Source organism: Carcharhinus amblyrhynchos, chromosome 13 (genome assembly GCF_965287045.1).
Source record: "Carcharhinus amblyrhynchos chromosome 13, sCarAmb.v2.hapA, whole genome shotgun sequence".
NCBI lineage: Eukaryota > Metazoa > Chordata > Chondrichthyes > Carcharhiniformes > Carcharhinidae > Carcharhinus > Carcharhinus amblyrhynchos.
Window position 1 is genome coordinate 56,187,453 of NC_137336.1, and position 24,618 is coordinate 56,212,070.

General features: G+C 43.9%; 1 protein-coding gene across 1 annotated transcript in view; it reads right to left on the minus strand.

Annotated features, from left to right (window-relative positions):
* Window positions 1–620: 620 nt before the first annotated feature.
* LOC145351927 (semaphorin-4B-like) overlaps window positions 621–24,618 on the minus strand; it is a 72,453-nt gene continuing 48,455 nt past the window's right edge. Inside the window, exons 8-14 of the mRNA XM_080201716.1 lie at window positions 23,095–23,276; window positions 21,833–21,974; window positions 20,092–20,311; window positions 19,429–19,538; window positions 12,997–13,160; window positions 8,329–8,387; window positions 621–6,661 (exon numbers count right to left, since the gene is read on the minus strand). Of these exons, the coding sequence (XP_080057842.1) occupies window positions 6,339–6,661; window positions 8,329–8,387; window positions 12,997–13,160; window positions 19,429–19,538; window positions 20,092–20,311; window positions 21,833–21,974; window positions 23,095–23,276 (1,200 nt within the window). The 3' untranslated portion in view covers window positions 621–6,338. The remainder of the gene's footprint in view (window positions 6,662–8,328; window positions 8,388–12,996; window positions 13,161–19,428; window positions 19,539–20,091; window positions 20,312–21,832; window positions 21,975–23,094; window positions 23,277–24,618) is intronic.

Here is a 24,618-nt window from a genome sequence, read left to right on the forward strand (position 1 = left end):
CCATATCACTGTGCTGGAAGATTTCATATTTTAGTTTGGTCAACACAGGAAAGACTTATCTCACGTCAGTCTGTTTTTAATTATAATTACATGATCACCATTATGGCCTGAAGGGTTGAGTAGTGTACTAACAGTACAGTAACAAATTTTCTTCTATGACATGGCTGGACTGACTAAAGTAAAAAGTGCTCAGCCATTTTATAAATCCAATTTTAAGGCCTTTTTTATTGAAAAGTACTCATTAAAAGTTTTTGAACAATGCTGGTTTTAAAATCTCCTCCCTTCTGGGTAGATTATTTATCCGTGAAAAGAAGCCTTTGTACTTACGAATGATCAAAATGTTATGACCCAATGTTTCCTTGTGGCAAGAACAAAATTGTTTCATCTTGATTTTTGGGGGGGATTTGCTATTGAAATCCACAGTAGGTATCCAATTAAAATCAGTAGCTGTTTGTTGTAGGTTGGAGAATCATTTACTTTCCAGTCTGACTAATATGCTACCTGAGGGCAAGGCAGAGACAAACATAGTTCTGCAAGTCCTTGATATGCACGGTCGGATTGCTGTCACTGGATGTGGATGGGAGCCATCTGGCAGGTGAAAGGATTTTCAGAGATCAGAGATCAATTACCTTCGCTACTTAATGCAATTGTAAACGTTAACTTAGATGAGAAAAAAATGGCTATCCCAATAGTATCTTGAAGGGAAATGCAATTTTCTGTTCTCTTTTTGATTCTGTCTCCTGTTAAAGGTGTGGCAGTATTAAGCTTAGAAGACAGCCTACAACCAGCAGAAGTATTATGCTGGCTTGAGTCTAGCAGTGTTTCCATATGCCATAACAGAGCAACCATTTTCAGGGCATTAGTTATGTTGAAATATAGCTCAGGGGGAAGGATTTTTGATATCTGATGCACCATAACAACATTTGGAAATCACTATAAATACATTGCTCTGTACTGGCTGTTGTCCATTTATCTGTTCTACACTTCAGTAAGTTGGGACACAGTCACGAGGGTTCTCTGCTTGATCCTTCATTCTTCCTGTTGTTTACTTAATTATTTTGTGGACTCTAGGGGGCAAGTTGTCTTTACCAGAGCAACCTGAAAAAGTGATGGGACTATCCACAGCATAAATGCCAAAAGTGTAATATTTTTAAAAGGTTTAAAGGGCTTAAAGGATCCCCTTGCATTCAATTTCTGCTCCAGGCAGGCAGAGGACAAGGTGTGGGAGGTCTGCTGACCCCAGAAGTAAATTGTAGGTGACCATTTTGGGGGTGGAGTTGCTGAGGCACAATCACCTCTATCCTCTGAGACCTTGCTCTAGTTGTATTAAAAGTAGTTAAGCCCTCTAACCCTCATCCTTCACCCATGCCCGGAGCCACATCCTTGCCCCATGTCATCTCCATGCCCACACTGGCCTTTTTATGCCTATTTTCTCAGTATGCACCATGTTTAGAACCAATGAGCCATATAATTACATGTTGAGATGCTGAGAAAAAAAAGCACCCTTTCAGAAAGCTTCTTTGAGAGAAAAAAAACAAGTCTTTCAACTCTAAGTGCCAATACAACATGGCAATCATCGTATCAATAACTTCACACTTCTCATTTACTTAGACTTAACCCCTCAGGTCCCATGTGGAACAATGGGCAACAAGATACTGGTTTAATCGCAATTTCTCTCTCTCCTGCCCAAGTGGCACCCCACTCATGAAGATCCTCCCTCCGTAAGTATACTTTGTCAGGTTGTCTTTGGCTGACCCTGTCTTCTCTTCCCATCTGGTGTCCAGGAGGCAACATTTGGGCCCTGCTAGTCACAGATCTCTGTCACAATATCCCACAGTCACCTCCGACCAGTCTTCCGGTCAACAGCATCCTGTTGTCCTTGATTGGCAAGAAGTCTCACAACACCAGGTTAAAGTCCAACAGGTTTATTTGCTAGCACAGTTAGTTGTTACTCTGCCACTCAGCTGATGAAGGGGCAGTGCTCTGAAAGCTTGTGGCTTGTGCAACCAAATAAACCTGTTGGGCTTTAACCTGATGTTATGAGACTTCTTACTGTGCTTACCCTGGTCCAACGCCAGCATCTCCACGTCCTTGATTGGTACAATGGTGATGTTGCTTCTACAGTGCCCTGCAATTGTTCCAATTTGCTGCTTCTTGTGCCTCCCTGCTTTCTAACTCTCCAACCTTGGTTGTCTCTCTTACAGCTCTTCTTTATGGCTTTATCCAGTCTTCTTCCTCAGTGCTGTCTTTCCACGTAATGCCTCGGATCTTATGTAGGCAACACTGGTGAAAGGCCAACTAGCAGTAACTTGGCAGTCAGTACTACTTACAAACATGGAGTCAAAGCTCCATGACTGTGTTGATAGTGTTGGAATCACTGGAAGACCAATGCAGCTTTTGTGGACATCGATCTCTACATCATCCTCTCTGGAGATGTTGTTTCCGAGTTGGAGAAAGTGTTTGAAATCAATGTTCTGCTGCCCGAAGGTGATGGGAGGGCTTTGTTATCATATAATTATCATTGCCTCAGTCTTCTCACAGATGCATAGACTAACCTTGGTGCCACAATCCCTAAGACTATTGGGCATGTCTCAGAGAGTGACTGATTCTTCAACCAGCAGAGTCAGAACAGGATGCAAAAGTCTACATCAACCATTGTTTTCCTCAAGATGAAATCAGTAATCAAGAAAAAGAGGAATGTGGAGCATAAAACTTTGCAGCACTCTAGTGATGACGTTGAAGGAATCTATGGTACCTGCACCGATCTTCAAGCAGCAGTCAGAGTCATTGTATAAGACTTTATATCACTACAGGATTCTGAACTGTCTTGCAATGTACCGGAGTAATTGCTGATGGCTGCAATCAAAAGCCTTCTTGAAGTCAAGAAAACTGATAATAAATGGCTTCTGATACTCTAGACTCTGCTTTATCATGTTCCTGAGTGTAAAATTCTGCTCACAGCACAACCTGCCCTGCTGGAAACCTGCCTATTCTTCATAAAGGGTACTGTCAACTTTTACTTTCAATCTGCCATCCTTGATTGATACAGTAGTGATGTTTCTTCTTGTACCAGACAACCTCTTTTCAATCTCTACAGTGCCCTGCAATTATTCCAACCTGTTGCTTCTTGTGCCTTCCTGCTTTTTAATCCATACTTGGTTATTTATTCTGCAGTTCTTCTTCATGGTTTTATGCAGTCTTCTGTACTCACCATAATCTTTTTGTCTTTGTTCAATGTTCCTTTCCTGGTCCTTCCTGCTTTTTACTAGCTTTCACCAATCAATTTCTACATTGGATTAGTCATCCATCATTCACTGTTCACATTGTTTAATCCTTAACTCCAGTGCCGCCAGCCCCTTACTATACTCCTTGTACACCTATGACTGGCCAAAGTCCCCTCCAACTCGATTTTCAAGTTTGCTGATTACACCACCATAGTGGATCAGATTTTAAACAATTATGAGAAAGAGTGCAGGAAAGAGATAGAGAATCTGGTGAGCTTGTGCAATAACAATAATCTCTCCCTCAATGTCAACAAAAAGGAGATAGTCATCGACCTCAGGAAGTATAGTGAAAGACAAGGTCCTATCTATATCAATGGGGACAAAATGGAAATAGTCGAGAACTTCAAGTTTCTAGAGATCCAGATCACCAAAAACCTGCCCTGGTTCCTCTATACCAACACTATAATTAAGAAAGCCCACCACCAACTCTACTTTCTCAGGAGACTAAGGAAATTTGGCATGTCCACTATAACTGTCACCAACTTTTACAGATGCACCATAGAAAGCATTCTTTCTGGTTGTATCACAGCTTGGTATGGCTCCTGCTCTGTTCAAAAAACTACAAAGGATCGTGAACGAAGCCCAGTCCATCATGCAAACCAGCCTTCCATCCATTGACTCAGTCTACACTTCCCAATGCCTTGGAAAAGCAGCCAGCACAAATCAAGGATCCCATGCACTCCGCACATTCTCTCTTCCATCTTCTTCCATCAGGAAAAAGATACAAAATCTGAGGACATGTACCAACCAAATCAAGAACACCTTCCTCCTTGCTGCCATCAGGCTTTTGAATGGGCCTACTTCGTATTAAGTTAATCTTTTTCTACACCCTAGCTTTGACTGTAACATTACATTCTGCACTCTCTTTTCCTTCTCTGTGTATGGTATGTTTTGTATAGCGCGCAAGAAACAATACTTTTCACATGTGACAATAATAAATCAAGACAAATCAAACACAAGAGTGCAATCCATTGAATGGGAAAAGTGAAAGTTCCTATGTAACAGACGCCAGATTGGAGAGATTATGAGACTGCAGGTGGTGTCATATTTGTGCAAGGAGTGACAAAAGTCTTGTATTTTTGAGAGACCTATCTTTATTGTGTTGACTATTTAAAGTGAAATTCACTTTTTTGAGTAAAGTCTGTTAATGCATGCTAAATTTTGTTTGTTTTGGCTTTTGACTGTTATAGTAAAACTTTCAGAAACTGAAATCTTGTTCAACAATTCTTTTCATCAACGGTAGTTTTGTCTTTTCAGCTATTGGTCTGTATAGGGATCATAACACCTTTTATAGGTCAATGACTACCTGAGGTCCAGGTACGGAGCCAGATTATATAAGAGCAAAATGTATACAGAGTACTGTGGATGTGAATCCATCAGTAAATGATGAACTGATTAATTCATTCCAAAAATAAATGGATAAATATTTGATTGGTAATGGGGTAACAATGATCCACAGTAACCTACTGATGAAATAAAGTTGCTCTCTCTTTAACACACTGTATTTTATGGCTTCGCTCGTCACAAAACCGTAAAATCCTGCCTGAGATCAATGGAACTTTCCACGTTCCAGTCCTCACCCGTTCTGATTGCCATGGTGGGCAGGGTGGTAAGATTCTGGCCATATCTTTATTTACAACCTTACTTCTAATTACTTGGCCTGTAACTTTTCTTTCAATGTTCCATTCTCTCAGGAAAAACACTACATCTATATTAAATACAAGTGCAAGCAAGTTTGGCAACTCATAGGGAGCTGTTGGTACACATTCACTTTATCAATACAGCCGAGAGTACAGGAGCCAAAATTGTCTGCATCATTTTTTCATCAGTAAAGCGCATGGTAAATATTTGAATAAAATTTCCAGGTAGTTTCTGCAAGTCTCAAATTATACATTTAATGTAACTCAAATGAATTAAAACAATTCAATCAAATACTCCACAGTATTTGAAAATTGAACTATTGTTAACCCATGACACAGAACAAAGTGTTCATTCTCATTTTGATTTGTGGCTAAACCTTAATTCTCAGAAGACAGATCAACCTAATCGCCAGGAAGTTATGACCACAACAACCACCATAGTGGATGACTGTAGAATGTTGTAATGTAAAAAGAAAGCAATTCCATTGTTCCTGTGGACACCCAGCCTTAGGCCTCTCTGAGCATGGTGCTAGCAATGCTATCAATGTTAACTGGAGTGATGCAGCCACTGTCTTAATCATGACTAAACACTTACTAAAACTAAGTTTTACTGCCCTATTAATGACAAGCTAAAGCACACAAAATCACCTCACTAACTTCCCAGTAACAGTATAATTCTCTCCTAAAATAACCTCTTGTTATCAAGGCTGGCCGGCCTTGCAACTTTAAGATAAGGTGCTATGCAGTTATTTGGAGAACATATTACAGAATCAGAGAATGGTTATTACACAGAAGGAGGCCATCTGACCCATTGTGCCAGTGCTGATTCTCTGCAATAGCAATTCAGCTATTGCCATTCACTCCCCCTGGCCTTTCCCCATGGCCCTGCAAATCTTTTCTCTGCAGATAATGATCCAATTCTCTTCTGAAAGTGGTCACAATTGAATCTGCTTCTACCACACCCTCAGGCAGTGCATTCTAGATCTTAACCACTCACTGCGTTATAAAAAAAGTTTCCCCACTTGCCATTGTTGTTTCTTTTGCCAATGACTTTAAATTGGTGTGCTCTGGTTCACTCTGCCCAGACACACCATGATTTTGAAGACCTCTGTCAGACCTCTCCCCTCTCAATCTTTTCTTCTCCGAGGAGAACAATCCTGACTTCTCCAATCTATCCGTGTCACTGAAGACCCTCAACCCTTGTACAATTCTTGTGAATCTGTTCTGCGCCATCTCTAATGCCTTCACATCCTTCCTGAACTGTGATCACCAAAACTGGACTTAATACTCTGAGGCTGACCAATTTTGCCCTTTATACTGATTTATCTAAACATCCTTTGTCTTTGTACTCTTTGCCCTTATTTATAAAGCCCAGGATTGACTGGATATATCAGCTTCTGTAGGCCACGAAACATTAAGTCTTCCTTGAGCACACGACAAAATAGAGAATTAATCCGATGAATATAGCCGGCAAAACCAACAAAATCAGCAGTATCCGCGATCGACTGGATCGGAGACTATAGGAGCCCACGATCTGACTGACGCCATTCTCGTGGCAGCAACAGTCATAGGTACCAATTGCATTCCCTGCTACTAGTAATCCTGTGCTGTGGTAATCAACGGTTATGTTCTTGTTAGGAGTGATCCACTCACAGTGGGCCAATGAAGATGAGGACTTGCAGTTGAGCAGTACATCTGAATGACCATCAACAACCAGAATAATTTCTTCTGCAGCTTCTAAAATGCAAGAAAATATTACGGCAAAATACTTCAGGATAAAAAAAAGTTTTAAACTGTTGAGCACAATGTTAATTTTAAATTTATCTGAATTAACTTTATTCTCCAAAATCTGTTCCTTGCAGCTTTCCTGAAAGCTAACTGAATTTGAATCTACCTCAGTGTCGGTGAAGAGCTAGTCAGTAGGACAGCAAAGGGCTGCAGAAGAGCCAGAAATAGGTTTACCTGTCTCAGAGCAATTACTAAAATAAACACATTCAGAAATGAATCAATTTGGCTTTGAGCCAGAAATAATTTAAATGGGTGAAAACTGCATCACTCAACGGTAGGTTTGAAAAAGTAGGGTTGAAAGGTTAGGCTCAAAAGAATCAACTACCCATTTTTTCCTCCCTTTTCAAATTCCTCTCAATTTGGATCAATCACACATGAATATTTATTTGCCACTTAAACTGAAATTTGCTTGGAGAGTTTTATTCCCTTTCTTTTGGGTTCATTGGAACTGGCATCATTGGCTCACAACACCTCACCTGAACGCAGCTGAATTGAGTTACTTGTGTGGCTACTTAAGGCCCTCTCCCCATTTTTCAGATACTGCAGCAGTCTCACTGCTGGGCCCAATTAAGTGGCTACTTCCAAAGGTTGCCAGCCCAATCAGAGGATCAGCAGCTTAGCATCCTCAATAGCACCAGTGCTGGGACTGCACCTTCACAACCAGGTAAGTGGGGTCTGGGGGCTCCAAGGTCATTCACACAGGCCCTGGAGAGCTAGGGTGTGATCAGTGAGGCAGGAGGTGTTGCTGCCACACAGTCGGTGATTGCCACTGAGTGACCCCTGAATGAATCAAAGAGTGCTGCATAAGGAGAGCTTCCTACAACCCACTGGGAGGCATAGGCCAGTATAGGTGGGGAGACGGCCATAAGTAGCCACACAAGTAACTTGATTTGGCTACGTTTAGGAGAGATGCTGTGAGCTGTCTACCAGCTTTCCCGCTGCTGGTACGACAGCAAGGGCAAGCCACCAGGTGCTTTCCTATCATTTTGCCAGTCTCCAGGCCCATCACTAAAGGCCGGTAAAAATGTCAGCCAAATTGTGCTCAAGATCTCTGACAGGACAGTGTGAGCTTAACACTTAATCCAGTTTCCCCAAGAGAGAGCAAGATTATCTCATTTTATTGAATTAATTGAAACCCACCTTGCAGAAAGAGAAAAAGTGTTTAGCTTTGCTGCACCACTTTTCCCCCTATCAGTGAGACTATTATTTCCTCCACCAGTCTGAATTGCACAAAGAGGTCACTTGTTTTCTTAACTCTTCATCGTCTTCCTACTCATTTTGGCATCTGACCCTATTCCTTTACAAAAATAAGTAACTATTCCATATCTGTCACCAGTCTTGCTCAATGCCCCACTGTCAAAGGAAACATGGATAAATGGGCGCTACTAGTTTTTCTTCCTTTCCATGGAAATAACACTCTCTGTTGTCATGTGAATCCATTAGTTGTGTAAACACTGCCAGGTGAACTTGCACATTGAGTGTACATGAGTTTGGACTGCAACTATTCTATTTAAGAGTGTTTACTCAGGTGTTTGATGTTCCAGAGCTTGCTCTAAATCATTGACTTACAGGCTTGGTAACATCCACAAAACCCAACCGATAGACCAGTTCATTACCTGCCTGTGGTGGGCACAGTGCTGCAGCATTGCCTTTCTTTACATCTTGTAGGAAGTCACTGCAAAACAAGAGAAGCATCCAGAATCAATCTAAAAGAATAGAGTCCAACATCACCTTCATTTGGCTACCTCTCTTTAGAAGCCTATGATCACAATCCATCCAATACATAGCCCTTTACCTTTAACAGAGTGGCAAAGATGGAACATTAAAACCCACAGAAGGAGCACTGGATGACACTGTGGATTAGTCATTGTGCTCCAGCCTCAGGCCTTCACTTCAAATACAACGCAATGACAGCACAAAAGCCTTGACTGTAAAGATCCAAAACCAGCTGCAATTCATTGATACTAACTTTAAAGTAAGTAGCCTTAAATCAGAGGTTAAAAGGAACAGTGGTGTAAGAATGTGAGTTAAAAATGGATGCAAGAACAGGCACTTAGAGGTGGATTCTAAGGCACATTGGCTCAGACTAATTTTAATTAGTGATTCTAATTTAATCTACAACTATTGCTGGAATCTCTTTTTAATTTAACCACTGATTATTCAAGTCAAAAAGTGTTGGCTGAGTAGAGGAACTGGGACCAACACAGCCCTCAGTTGGAAGTCAGCAGTGAGACTGTTAAGATACAACTACAGTTGAACTACACTTGGACAAGAGCTCTGTTAAACAAGGGAAGGTAGTGTTTCCATTAACCAGTGATCTCTGCTGGAAAGCGCACAAAGGTAGATGGCAAGTGAGGGCAGGATTAGGCGTTGTTGCAGTAACTCTGTGGTCCAGTAACTTGCAGAAACTCAAGCTTGGGTTCTCTGGTTCAGTTGGCCTGGCAAAAGCGAAACTGATGGTCAATCCCGACTAGCCTACAAGATATTTCCTGACTCACACCCACATGTAGAAGGATACATCCAACATTGTCAGGATTGATCCCTAGAAAAGATCAGGATGAGGCAACAGGGCAGAGATAAAGATCCAGCAGAGCACATCTTGAGCAGAATTCCCGATCCAGCTGCTCTCGATCCGCCATGACATTGGTCACATGGGGCCATTAAGCTGAGGCCAAGTCATAGACAATGGCGAATTACTAAAGGCTCAGGAAACAGTTGTGTCTGCACAAGCAACTAGCAACACTAATCCCGCATCTCCATCTGAAATCAGACCGCAAAGTAATCCCCAGTTGGCAATCGACAACATAAAAACAAAATGTAACACTGCTTTATAGCAGAGATTGCTAAAGTGAACAATCTCTTTAAAACCTAGTCCAAGTGCAATCCTGGTTGCTGTAAAAAAAAACTCCAGCAGTAAATATGAAGCACAGAATTATTATTTATTTGTACCAAACCATAAATGATTGGTGGAAGCAGTGACTGCCCTGGTTGCTCATCTATTGGATCCATCAATGTTCATATTGGGAACACAGAGCACTCCCAATCCTCACAATGACTGCCTTCCCCTGCTCAATGAGGACTGGAGCTTGCAGTGCAGTTAAGACAACAGATTTTAATTTCTTGTACTTCATTGTGACTGAACGTGCTCCATGACAAAAGGTTTAATCTGTTGACTTAACTGCTGCAGAACTACAGACAAATGACCTCCTCCTCCTCCTCCTCTCCACCCAGCAAACCCAGACCCATTCTTTAGGTGAGTCGCCCAACCACTTTCTCTACATTACTATCTGCAAAAAAAAAGTCTGAATCAGACAATAGGAACCCCGCTTTATGTCTAAAAAAATATTTTAGAGGGAAGTGATCTCTGAAAACTTCACTAATTACTTTTCTTCTGGTTCAATCAGAGAATGCACAAAGCACCTTTCACCCTTTTAAGCCTCTCAGTTGCAGTCTAGTAAGAAAAGATGATGCAAGTCCAGCTTCTTCACAAACTTATTTTATTCTCTTTTACAACGCCACATACACATACTCAGTGCCACCTGTAAACCCCTTTGTATACCCTGGTGAGTACTATTAAATAATTAGCATACAAATTAGGTCGCAAGTGGAAGCTTGCAGCTAACCCATTCCTAACACACCCCATTCCATTTCCCCTATCAGGACACACCAACTTCTCTTCTAACTTGTTTGAACAGATGAACAGTTCATTCTGCCAATATCCAATGGTTGTAAATTATAGACCAACATCCTGAAGGCGAGAAAATGGCAGGAAAATTGGAAATAATGCAAGAGTTCAGAAATCTTCCAAGTGGAATATGCATCAAGTGAACAATAAAAATATAATAAAACCATTTGCACAATGCCACTTTAGCCACCAGATGTCATCACAGGTCAGTTCACCCAAGGAAGTAACATTCAAATGTATATTCCACTGTACAAAGTTCTATTTGTCTGACTAACCCAACTCTTCTTCAATCCTCTTACTCTAACCCCTAAATTTCCTTCACTGTGTTTAGAAAGTTTCCTTCGGTGCACAGAACATCGGTAGCATTCAGATTTATTTACATTTGCTTCTGTTCTTTAAAGATATTGGCAAAATCTTCTGCCCTTTCTACTGTCCAGTTTGGAGGCAGGGAAGGCATTTAACAGAACGTGAGGGTTGTGAACGAGCATACCGACAACAATTGAGCTTATTAAGTGGACAATTAATTAGATATTTCTTTTCAGTATCAGGTAGTTCTTTCAACGACAGGGTTGTGGGATGTGGGGGGAGGGGTTGTGGGATGTGGGGGGAGGGGGGGGTGTGGGATGTGGGGGGAGGGGTTGTGGGATGTGGGGGGAGGGGTTGTGGGATGTGGGGGGAGGGGGGGTGTGGGATGTGAGGGGCGGATGGCAGGTGGGTGTGGGATGTGAGGGGCGGATGGCAGGTGGGTGTGGGATGCAGGGTGTGGGATGCAGGTGGGCGGGGGGGTGTGAGATATTGGGGGGGAGTGGGCAGGGGAGTGTGAGACATGATGGGGCGGGCAGGCGAGTGTGGGTCCCGGGGGGCAGAGGAGCGGGTCGGGTGTGGGATGTGTGGGGGCGGATGGGTGTGGGATATGGAGGGGGTGAGGGGAGTATGGGATGTGGGGGGTGGAGGGTGTGGGATGTGGGGGGGGGGCGGGGGGGTGTTGGATGTCGGGGGCACGGGGTGGTGTGGGATGTGGGGGGGGAGCGGAGGGGGTGTGGGATGTGGGGGGGGTTGTGGGATGTGGGGGGGAGCGGAGGTGGTGTGGGATGTGGGGGGGGGCGGAGGGGGTGTGGGATGTGGGGGGGGAGCGGAGGGGGTGTGGGATGTGGGGGGGGTGTGGGATGTGGGGGGGGAGCGGAGGGGGTGTGGGATGTGGGGGGGAGCGGAGGGGGTGTGGGATGTGGGGGGGGGAGCGGAGGGGGTGTGGGATGTTGGGGGGGGGAGCGGAGGGGGTGTGGGATGTGGGGGGGTGGAGCGGAGGGGGTGTGGGATGTGGGGGGGGGGGAGCGGAGGGGGTGTGGGATGTGGGGGGGGGAGCGGAGGGGGTGTGGGATGTGGGGGGGGGGAGCGGAGGGGGTGTGGGATGTGGGGGGGGGGAGCGGAGGGGGTGTGGGATGTGGGGGGGGAGCGGAGGGGGTGTGGGATGTGGGGGGGGGAGCGGAGGGGGTGTGGGATGTGGGGGACTGGGGAGTGTGGGATGTAGAGGGGGAGGGGTGTGGGATGTGGAGTGGGGTCTCACAAGAGCCACCCTCTGTCTTTGCTGCTGACCCATTTGCACCTCTTACTCTCCCGATCCAATGTCTGCAAATCCCACCCTGCAAAGTCCCTTCTACCATTGCTTACTTGTGACCTGGGTCACTCTGTGAGCTGAGACTGTCAGTGTGTGTGTTTCCCACAACAGCCATTGCTTCCCCCTGTCATGCCGCTCAGTAAATAGCTGGGACCTCCACCCCCGGATCCTAGGAATAGGCCCTCTGCTGGTCACTTCATTGCCTGGTTGGCTCATGTCTGCACTGGCTCTTCAAAAGAGCATCATAACATAGTGTCATTTCCCCTGGCTCTTTCCCCATACTCCTGCACATAGATGATTATTTGAATGAAAACAAAGTCCCTCTTGAACATTCCAATTGAATATGCCTCCAGCACACTTCCATGCAGTGCATTCTAGATCCAAACCACTCAATGGACAGGATTTTACAGCCTCGCGCAGGTGAGACCGAAAATTTCCACTCGAGGTCAAGGGAGATTTCTATTATCAGACCCTCACCCACTCCAATTCCGTGGCGGGTAAGGTGGTAGAGGTTTGACCATTGCATGGAAAAGCTTTTTCGCATATGGCCACTTTCCAGATAATGAACCACTCTCTAACTCCCCCCCATCAGCTCTCCCCCTGATCACTGGCCTTTCTCCAGGTCATCCCATTGATCTCAATGGTCCAACCTCCTGCTGTTGGTTTGCCATCCCACCTGCCAGCCAGTGGAGGCCATGTTGCCAGTTACTAGATAGAAAACAAAGCTAAAAAAAATTAACAAGGTCTTGCGTTAAGTTAGACAAGACCTTTGCATCGCCAGCCTTGCCAGCTTCTTTGGCCTCACCCCCAACCTCCATGCCTCCTCTTATATATGAGGCTGAATAGAGACACAATCATTACTGACAATTCATCATTCCCTTATGGTTCATTTTCATAGAATTATAAAATCCTGACAGTGCAACAAGGGGCTTGCTTTAGATTCTTTTCCCTTCCACCCTAGGTGAGAGTGCACGACATTCTTACCTGTTTGAAAAATGGTTCTCGTATAATTTGCATCGAGATGCGAGCTTACTCCAGCCACAGTGGGGATCCCGGGCAAAGATACAGTCATAACAGGTCTTGTACTGTTCACAATCTGCCATCACAACTTGAAGAACTTCAGTGGGAGAGCCAATGTACAGAAACCCCTGGAGGATGGATAAAAAGAACCCAGGTAGCTGTTTAAAAGTCAATATGTACTTTGTACTTTTACAGTGGCATCTGGTCTGTCACTCTCAGTTCTTACACTGCTTGTCCAAATGTTGATGCCCTACTGTGGCACAATTCCACAGGCAGTCCAAATATTCTTACCATGTGAACTTGGTCCATGGATTTCAGAGACCTTTCCACCCACAGAATGGAATCCCAGGCAAATATGCTCTTGTCCTCAAGCTATATCTATTCGACAGTAATCAGCAGCAGAGATCCTGAATAGATTCTTTCCCTTCCTCCCCAACGATTGTAGTGTTCCTAATCAAACAATCCTAGAATGCTTACAGTACAGGAGGCCATCTGGCCTGTCAAACACGCAGTGACAACAATCCCACTCAGACCCTACCCTGTTAACCCCACATATTTACCCTGCTAATCCCCCTATGGGGTAATTTAGCATGGCCAATACACCTAACTCGCACATCTTTGGTCTGTGGGGGGAAACCAGAGGATCTGGAGGAAATCCATGCAAACAGGGGGAGAACGTGCAAATTCCACACAGGCAGACATCAGAGGCCAGAATGGAATCCTGGTCCCTGGTGTTGTGAGGCAGCAGTGCTGAACACTGTACCAGCGTGCTGCCCTGGATTTTTAGCTTGTGCTTTTGCAATATGGGGAGCATGCTCCTAACTGGCATTTGGAAGCTGGTAGTGGTCCTTCCTCTTGAATCACTGCAGTGCACATGCTGAAGGCATTCCCACAGGGCTGTTGAGGTGGAAGTTCCAGGATTTTGACCCGGTGACAATGAAAGAATGGTGGCCAAGCAGGGATGGTTTGTGACGTGGATGGGAACTCAGAGGAACTGGTGTTGCCAAGCACCTAATATTCTTCTTCCAGGTGACAGATCACATGGGTTTGGGGGAATGCTGTCTTAACCTACTTTGGCCCGAGGATGAAGGCAGCCAAATAGTACAAGCATTGAACTGATCCCAATGAGGGATTTTCAACAGATGTGCAACTCCACAGGGTAACTTGAAAACCCCAGTGTTTCATTCAAATTTCTTTGCACTGACAAAAAAATTTGAACATAAGGCAAGTGAAAATTGCCAGTAATTACAACAAAGAGATCCGACCTTTCAGCATCTGCTAAGGATTATTCTTCAGAATGATTGCAAATCATCTCGCGTGCATTTGAACACAGCTGATCTCTACATCATCTAATTGCGTGGGAACGGTCTACAGTTAGGCCTTTATATCAGAAAGTGGATATGACATAATGGACACGTTTTAATCTTCAGTTCAAGGAAGAACACTGAGCAGAGTTTTAGTTTTTCACAGAAAGGTAAGGAAGAGCAAGAGTTACAAACAGCTTTTCTTATGACATGAAGGGGAGGAAGAGCAAGAGTTACAAACAGCTTTTCTTATGACATGAAGGGGAGAGATAATTGGGGTATTAAATAAATCTGTGATTACTTAATTTTCTTTGAACAATGAACCAGCAGATTTGAGAGAAATTAAGTTTTTTTTAAGACTCATCAGGTCTTTTGCATACCCAACAAGTAAACAAACTCGAATTAACTTAGGGACAAATTAGAAGGGGCAGCCCCCCAAAAAGGAAAGGGGAACGGCCTGAACAAAAACCAAAGTCGAAAGGAAACTTGAAACATTAAATCAAAACGTGATTGTAAGGGTCTATAATGCACCCCAGCCCCTGTGGTGCCCAGCGGGCACGGAAGGCGTCAACTGCGCCCATGGACAACGCATGCTCCCTCTCCAGAGACACTTGGCCACGAATGTAGCCGCGGTAGAGGGGCAGACAGTCAGGATGGATGGCCCCGTTGATCGCCCGCTGCCTGGACCTATTGATGGCACGTCTCGCCAGGCCCAGGAGCAGGTTTACGAGGAGGTCAGCATCCCAACCCGCCCTTCTCCACACCAGGTGCCCGTAGATTAGGAGTGTGGGACTGAAGTGCAAACAAAACATCAGTAAAAGGTGTTTGAGAGAACCAAAAAGGGTGTGCAATCTATAAGACAAAGCGTAGACATAGTCCACGGACTCCACGAGGCCACAGAAAGGACAGTCTCGGGAGCCTGTGTACCGGAAAAACCTACGGTTGTACAACACCACTGCGTGCAGTAACCTCCACCCCAAGTCCCCAAGGTAATTCGGGGAGATCCCTCTGTAGGGTGACCTCCACTGGGGACATCTGCCGCCTGGCTGCAACAAGGCCCGCCAAGGTATATCTGGGCGACAGGCAAGGACGAAATTAAGTCCCACTCCAGGACTTCACTCAATTTAAGGCAACACCTAATTAGGGATGATAATTAGGGATGGTTAGGTGCATTGGCCATGCTAAATTCTCCCTCTGTGCACCCGAACAGGCACCGGAGTGTGGCGACCAGGGGATTTCATTGTAGTGTGAATGTAAGCCTGCTTGTGACACTAACAAATAAATCGAACTTTAAAACTTTAAACTTAAACTTTAAAAATAATCAACTAAGGGGAAATACAATAAATTATGAGAATATATGAATAAACTTGAAGAATGAACACATCATTGGGAAATTAACTTTGACAATTATAACTGTGAGGTATTATAGCTGAAAAAAAATTAAGGAGGCCACATATTGGAAAATAAAAATCAAAATGTGGTAAAGGAATAAAAGGATCTGAAGCACCCAACACACCAATAATTAAAAGTTGCAACACATGTTAAAAAGGACATAATAAAAAAGTAAACCAAACACAGGGGGTGGTATTTTATCAACTCGCTTGTCCTGAAACCCTAAAATTCCACCCAAGGTCAATGGACCTTCCCGTTGTCTGCCCCTCACCTGCTCCGATTCCTGTGACAGACGGGGTAGTAAAATTCCAGCCAAAGGTTTATAGAACATAGAACATTACAGCGCAGGACAGGCCCTTCGGCCCACGATGTTGCGCCGACCAATTAAAAAGCAATGACCTTCTAACCTAAACCAATCCCTTTCCATCCATAAACCTATCCACGGATCTCTTAAACGCCCCCAAACTAGGCGCATTTACAACTGCAGCAGGCAGGGCATTCCAATCCCTCACCACCCTCTGGGTAAAGAACCTACCTCTGACATCCGTCCTATAACTACCACCCCTTAATTTAAAGCTATGCCCCCTCGTGCTAGCTTTCTCCATCCGAGGAAAAAGGCTATCACTGTCCACCCTATCTAAACCTCTAATCATCTTATATGTTTCAGTAAGGTCCCCCCTTAGCCGCCTTCTTTCTAATGAAAACAACCCCAAATCCCTCAGTCTCTCCTCATAGGACCTCCCCTCCATACCAGGCAACATCCTCGTAAACCTCCTCTGCACCCTCTCCAAAGCCTCCACATCCTTCCTATAATGTGGGGACCAGAACTGCACACAATACTCCAAGTGCGGACACACCAGAGTTTTGTACAGTTGCAACATGACGCTGCGGCTCCTAAATTCAATCCCCCTACCAATAAACGCCAAGACACCGTATGCTTTCCTAACAACCTTATCTACTTGATTCCCAACTTTCAGGGATCTATGTACACATACACCTAGATCCCTCTGTTCATCCACACTATTCAGAGTCCTACCGTTAGCCCTATACTCTACACATCTGTTATTTCTGCCAAAGTGCATTACCTCACACTTCTCCGCATTAAACTCCATCCTCCACCTCTCGGCCCAGCTCTGCAACTTGTCCAAGTCTCTCTGTAAACTATGACACCCTTCCTCACTATCTACCACACCTCCGACTTTGGTGTCATCAGCAAATTTACTAATCCACCCAACTATACCCTCATCCAGATCATTTATAAAAATTACAAACAGCAGTGGCCCCAAAACAGATCCCTGAGGCACACCGCTAGTAACTGAACTCCATGACGAATACTTACCATCAACCACCACCCTCTGTCTCCTATCTGCTAGCCAATTCCTGATCCAATTACCTAAATCACCCTCAATCCCATACATCTGCATTTTCTGCAGAAGCCTTCCATGGTGAACCTTATCAAACGCCTTACTAAAGTCCATATATACCACGTCAACTGCCTTACCCCCATCCACCTCTTTGGTCACTTTCTCAAAAAACTCAGTAAGGTTAGTAAGGCACGACCTACCCTCCACAAAACCATGCTGACTATCTCCAATCAATTCATTACTCTCTAAATAACTATAAATCCTATCCCTAATAATTTTTTCTAAAACCTTGCCCACAACAGAAGTAAGACTCACCGGTCTATAATTCCCGGGGAAGTCTCTGTTCCCCTTCTTAAACAATGGGACAACATTCGCTATCCTCCAATCTTCTGGCACTATACCTGTGCCCAACGACAACCTGAAGATCAGAGCCAGAGGCTCTGCAATCGCCTCTCTTGCCTCCCAGAGAATCCTAGGGTAAATCCTGTCCGGCCCAGGGGACTTATCTATTTTCATATTTTATTTATATTTTATATTTATATTTTATTTATATTTATTTATTTATTTTTATATATATAATATTTTATTTATTTCTAGAGGTTTGGAAATGGAGAAGTTATACTAAACGTTTCCAGTTTAATCAATTCCAACCTCCCGACTACGTGGATCCGCTACAGTTTGTCTACTTCTGCAGCAGGTCCACAGCAGATGCCATCTTCCTGACACTGCACTCAACCCTGGAACACCTAGATAACAAGGACACCTATGTCAGATTCCTAATTATTGACTATAACTCAGCCTTTAACACTATCTCCAAACCCAATGGCCTATGCCTCTGCAACTGGATTCTGAACTTCCTAACTCACAGACCACAATCAGTAAGGATCGGCAACAACACCTCCTCCACGATCATTCTCAACACCGGTGCCCAACAAGGCTGTGTTCTCAGCCCCCTACTATACTCATTATACACCTGTGGCTGTGTGACCAAATTCCCCTCCAACTCAATTTTCAAGTTTGCTTGAAAACTGTAGTGAGTCAGATCTCAAACAATGGCAAGACAGAGTACAGGAAACAGATAATCTGGTGAACTGGTGCGGCAACAATAATCTCTCCCTCAATGTCAATAAAATGAAGGAGAATGTCATCAACTTCAGGAAGCGTAACGGAGATCATGCCCCTGTCTATATCAACAGGGACAAAGTAGAAAGAGTTGAGAGCTTCAGGTTTTTAGGTGTCCAGATCTCCAATAACCTGTCCTGGTCCCCCATGCCGGCATACAGTTAAGAATGCCCACCATAGTTAAGAATGCCTCTACCTTCACAGAAGACCATGCATGTCAGATACGTCGCTTACCAGCTTTTACAGATACACCATAGAAAGCATTTTTTATGGTTGTATCACAGCTTGGGTATGGCTTTTGCTCTGCCCAAGACCACAAGGAACTACAAAAGGTCGTGAATGTAGCCCAATCTATTATACAAACCAGCCTCCCATCCATTGACTCTGTCCACACTTCCTGCTGCCTTGGCAAAGCAGTCAGCATAATTAAGGACCCTACGCACCCCAGACATTCTCTCTTTCACCTTCTTCGGTCAGGAAAAAGATACAGAAATCTGAGCTCACATACCAATTGACTCAAGAACAGCTTCTTCCCTGCTGCTGTCAGACTTTTGAATTTGGTTTCTAAATTACCCTGTGGAGTTGCACATCTGTTGAAAATAAGGATATGATCCACTCTGAGATCAGACTTACCTTGCACTAAGTTGATCTTTCTCTACACTCTAGCTATGACTGTAACACTACATTCTGCACTCTCTCGTTTCCCTCTCTATGAATGGTAGGCTTTGTCTGTATAGCACACAAGAAACAATACTTTTCATGTTAATATCTGTGACAATAATAAATCAAATCAAATAAACTTGTGTTGGGCTGCACATTGTGTGCTTGTGTGTAATTCTGATCACCATTTTACAGGAGGGATGCAGAGGCTGTTGAAAGTGTGCCAAGAAAAAGGAACAAGGTTGACACCAGAAATGTGAGGTTATACCTCTCAAGAAAGGAAGAAGAGACTGGACAACTTGTTTCTTGAAAAGAGAAGGCTGAAGGGAGATCAAATAGAGGTCTTTAAAATGATGAAAAGCCATTATCAGAAGGAGAATAGTATAGATGTATTTCTTATGTTCATACAGGGAGGAATGGGAGGTGTGAGTGGAAGATAAGCTTAGGTGTGCACTAGTTGGGTTGAATGGACTGTTTCTTAACTGTACGTTCTATGGATAAATGGGTTTCCTTCTCGCACCTTTAGAAACAGAGACTCTTGGCTGTTTTCATACCTGATAGTGTTTAATATTGTGAATGGGCTGAGAATTTTTGAATAACTTCTTCTCTTCAATGATGTGACTGCTGGAACCACTCAATACAGCTTTGTGCAAACGCCCATCACCTGCCAATGATGAAGAGGCAGTGGTTTATGCAATCGATAGAACAAAGCCAGAGGGTTGAAGAAATGTCATATAGGTACTGCAACAATACTATTCAACTTCAAACAGTCTTATTCCAAAGCCTCTCCTCCAATGTGCAGCTCAAGACTGAGCACACTTGTGTCCACACTTGTATCTGATCAAAGCAAGAAATTGCTTCAATTCTAAATTTACCAATCAGATACATATTGATGAAAGCTTTTACTGTAATAGTGAAAGTGCTAACAACTTTCATGTTACTGTTATACTCAGTCCAATTCCTATGGTGACAACAATCCTGATTTGTAGGAAAATCACAGTTTGAGGTGATATTATCATGGGGCAACGCAAGAAGGAACAGCAGAACATGCTCGGGCACCACAATATCCTCCACCAACTTGTATCCTTAGCCCTCTTTAGTTATCAGCACACTATGCTCTTTGGCTGAAAATCCCAATCTGCACTGGCTGTCACCCCAACTGATACACAGAACAATCATCAGGAAATCTGTCTTAAAGGAGAGCTGGATGGACTCACTTGTTCCTAGGAAGAGAACATCATAAGTTCCATCCAAAGAGTTCACTGGCAGTACGATGATCTTGGAATACTGTGCATTTCTGGACACCAGCCCCGGTTGACTGTTGACTGGGTGGACAGCTTGATGCATAAGAGGATGGTTTCGACTAAAGCTCAGTACAGCATCAGGCAAAAGCAGCGAGCTTTCAAATGAATGGTTCTTATGCCAATTAGTGATACACTGTAACAAGGGAAAACAATGGACAAGGGTCAGGATTCAGGGTTTTCAACATTACATCTCTGCTCTTTCTCCAGCTTGGTGCTAATGGCCAAAAGGCTTCTTTGATTATGGCCAGAATCTTACCACCCTTCACACTGGCGGTATTTTCCCATCTTGTGGCAATGAACGGAGATGTGGCTGGCCGTCAAATTCTCTGACCTCACTGCAACAGGAGCGTGGCGTGAATGGCTGGTAAGATTGCGCCCAATGTGTGGTTTAGATGTGCTCACAGACTGGCTGTGGCATTGTGGAAATACAGATACCAAAAAGTATGCTTGTGCCTGAATAGACCACTTATCCCAAATAGGTATATACTTACCTAGGTATGCACACACGTGTACTCACATGTATCGGAATGCCTGCTAGGTTATATTTGCGCCTAAATGTGTGAGTATACCAGTGGTTATCTATGAGTATTGTTGTATTCCATTTGACACTGTTTGCTAGCTTCTTTATATGTGAGTGCTTTTCTATTCATGTGAGAGTCTGTTGCCTGTATAGAGGAGGATAGTGTGCCAGACATCCCAAAGAAACTTTGGCTAAGTCATGGACAGGGACTTAACAATCAGCAAAACAGCAGTAATGAAGAAAATAATGCCACTAAAGAGTGACAAGTTACCTGAACCAAATAGTTCCAGCCCAGAGTTTTAAAGGAAGTAGGTGAGAAGATTACTGTTGCTCTAACTAAGCTGTACAAGTAAACACCACGCAGAAACCCTATTGTGTGGCAAAGACTACACACAATCAGCTCCTTAAGGCAAATGCACATGCAGAGCCACACAAAAAAAATTAAATGGCCCATGCACTTAAACAAATCGGCCCCTACATAAAAAAAAGGAATATGCTGCCCCTAACTATAACCTGCTTTCAATTCAGGAATTGTTCCTTGAGACTGTAAAACCGTACGTGTTGACCTGTTATTTAAGAAGGAATCCAGGGACTTACAGGTCAGCTAGTCTCACATGTTGGGAGGTTCTTTGAGTTTATAATTAAGAAAAGTCCGCATGGTGCCATAATGGGGCCGGGGGGGTTGGGGGGTGAGGGGTCATACCTGATGAATACGATCAATGCGAGGTGACTCAGGTAGTAGACAGGGGATTATCATTGATGATCATCATATGGACTTCCAGAAAACTTTTGAGAAAGTTTTTCATAAGAGACAGGGAGATAAACTTGAAGGTCAGGGAATTGTAGACAATTCACTTGGTTGAGAAACTGACTGAGCAGAAGGAAACAGAGAGTAGTGACAATTGGGAGGTACTCTTGGCAGGATGTGATAAATGGTGTGCCTCAAGAATCAATATTTGGGCCTCAATATTCATTGTGTTCAGCTAAGATCCAGGTCCAATTGTCCCCTCCCTAACCCAAAGGAACAAATACCATTTATAGACTGGTGGTCTTCCTGTTTGCTGACTAGCTGGTCCATCAGGACAACTGAGCAGCCTGTGCTTATTTGTTTATCCAATGCATTTGTGTTCTTACAGCACCAGGTCTTGGCGATGGGACTTGACCTTTATACTGAATCCAAGAAGAACAATCCGAATTGTATTCTTCATATGGTCCATCCAGAGCTTCACGGATGCTTTTGATGCTGTACACACACACAGCAGACACAGATTCACTCCTAGCATTGACAAAAAATACAGGAACAAAATGTTACAAAGCAACCATGACTCTGCAGGATGAGATTGAATATTCTATATTAAAATAATGTCTCTATCTGCCTACACCCACATCATCATCTCCCCCTCTGTCAGGCTAACTACTTTGTAGTTCTGTCCGTGGTACCGTGTTTTAAAATATTACATGAACACATGATAATTTATTGTGTAAATACACATGTTAGCATGTCTCATGCATATATACACAGTCTATATGCAGTTCTCATCCTATCTCTAGTACACTCTTCCCACCTCTTCAGGCTATATCTGACCTCTCACTTCATAAGCCTGATTTTAACACCCACCCCAGCCAAGAATGTGGCAGGCGTGGAATACACTGAAATTCAAATGTTGGAGTCTGTTGACATCATTCTCATCCTGACTATATTTTAACACCGGATGGTTGAGTCTGACATCCACAACTGGGCTGGCCAGGATCAGCCAATGTGAAGAAGTGATGTGTCCAGGAGAGAGCCAATGTTTTTAAAAAAAGATTTGCTGATAAGACAGGAAGACCAAGAGTGAACTTTTCAGGCTCACACGGAGTCCTAAAGCACAGACTTCATTCTCCCAACCAAAATTATCCACTGCTCCCCCCAGATATTTTGGGCCAGCCTCTGTCTTTAATCACACAACCTGCTCCAACCCATTGACCAGATACCATCACTTTATTTAAATGAGATTGGTATTCAAATTGCCAGGGCCTCCTGGGAGGTCCTAACAATCACTCTCTAGGCCCAACACTCACTTCCAGTTAAAACTGGCATTGATATTTCTGCGCATGTGTGTGCCTTCTTTTTTAGCTGCGTGCCTTCTGTAAGCCCTCATTCACCTGTGCACATGTGAATATTTTTCTGTATGCTTCTTTCTATTATCTGTCCATAACTTTTTGTGCAGACAAGTTTTATATTTTTCTCTGTCAATTTGAGGTCCTATTATTTCAAATTTCCCTCCGATTTTTGATTTAGATGCACTTTAGATTATTCTTAAGCACTGCTTTGACACCAAGGACTTCATCAGTATCTGTGTGAATTTATAAACCAAATTTTTTAGGGCAGGATGTGAATTCATTTTTTAGCTTACCACTGTGAGGTGAATACGGCGTAAAACATTGTAGTGGCCCAATCATCAGGGTCTTGTTGCAACATGAACACATCCTGAACCACATCAAAGTAAAGCTTGCTTGATAGATCGTTGCACACCAGAGAAGCCTTCAGGAAGCTTGACCACCTCCTCTGGAGAAGTTTCAACCCTCCAGTGTCACCCTGAGCCAAAGAGTTAATGAGGTTAGTAAGGAACATTCCAGCGTACACTCCACTCAAAAAGAGTTCTAGTCAAAGGTGCAACGATCATATAATTTGCAAAGATGATGACACTAGTGATATGGTGCTACTGCCCAGCCTCTGCTGGTACTATAATGTCATGTCCCAGCCTTGTACGTAGCACTGTCATAGCACAGTAATACTGTCTGTATGCAGCATTACGTATGTATGATACTGCAATGACAATATTACTGTCTGTGTGCAGCATTACATATGTATGGTACTTTAATGACTGTATTACAGTCTGTGTGGCAGAATAAGGTCCAACCATTTAGGACAGATACAAGGAGAGCTTTCTTTATTGAAAAGGTAGTGAATCTTTAGAATTCTCCACCCAAGACAGCTGGCGATGCACAGTTGTTGAGTATACTTAGGACAGAAGTCAATAGCTTTTGGATAATAAAGGCACAGTGGTTAGCACTGCTGCCTCACAGCAGAAGGTTTAATTCCAACCTTGGTACATGTGTGTGTGGAGTCTGCACGTTCTCCCTGAGTCTGTGTGGGTTTCTTCCTGGTGCTCTGGTATCCTCTCATAGTCCAAAGATGTGCAGATTAGGTGCCTTAGCCATGGTAAATGCTCAGGGTAATGGTAATACTTTGGGGGGTAGGGGGGTATTGATGGGGGGTAGGGGGATATTGATGGGGGGGCGGGGTGGTGGGTGGCAGTGGTGGGGCTTGTGTGGGGGGGGGGGGGGGGGTGGCCCTGGGCATGATGCTCTTTCAGGAAGTCAGTGCGGACTCGATAGGTTTAATGGCCTCTTTCTGCACTACAGGAGTTCTATGGTTCTATGCACATGGATATTTGGCTGAATGCACGGGCTCCAGCAACGGCTAGATGCCCTGGCAAGACTTGTGCTCCAGAAGTAGCCACACCCCTAACCAACCTGTTTCAGTACAACTGTGACATAGGTATTTCCCAGCAATGTGGAAAATTGCCCAGTTATGTCCAGCTCAAAATAAGCAAGACAAATCCAACCTGGCTAACATCCAGCTGATCAGTTTATTTCCAATCATCAGCACTTACACCACAATAACCTGTTCACCAATGGCCAGTTTGGGTTCTGCCAGGGCCACTTGGTTCCAGACATCATTACAATCTTGGTTCAAACTTCGACAAAAGAGCTGAACACAAGAGGTGAGATGAGAGTGACTGGCCTTGGCATCAAGGCAGCATTTGGCCAAGTGTGGCATCAAGAAGCAAAACTAGAGTCAATGGGAATTCAGGGGAAGATTTCATTGTTTGGAACAATACCTAACAATAAGGAACATAGGAGGCCAATCACTT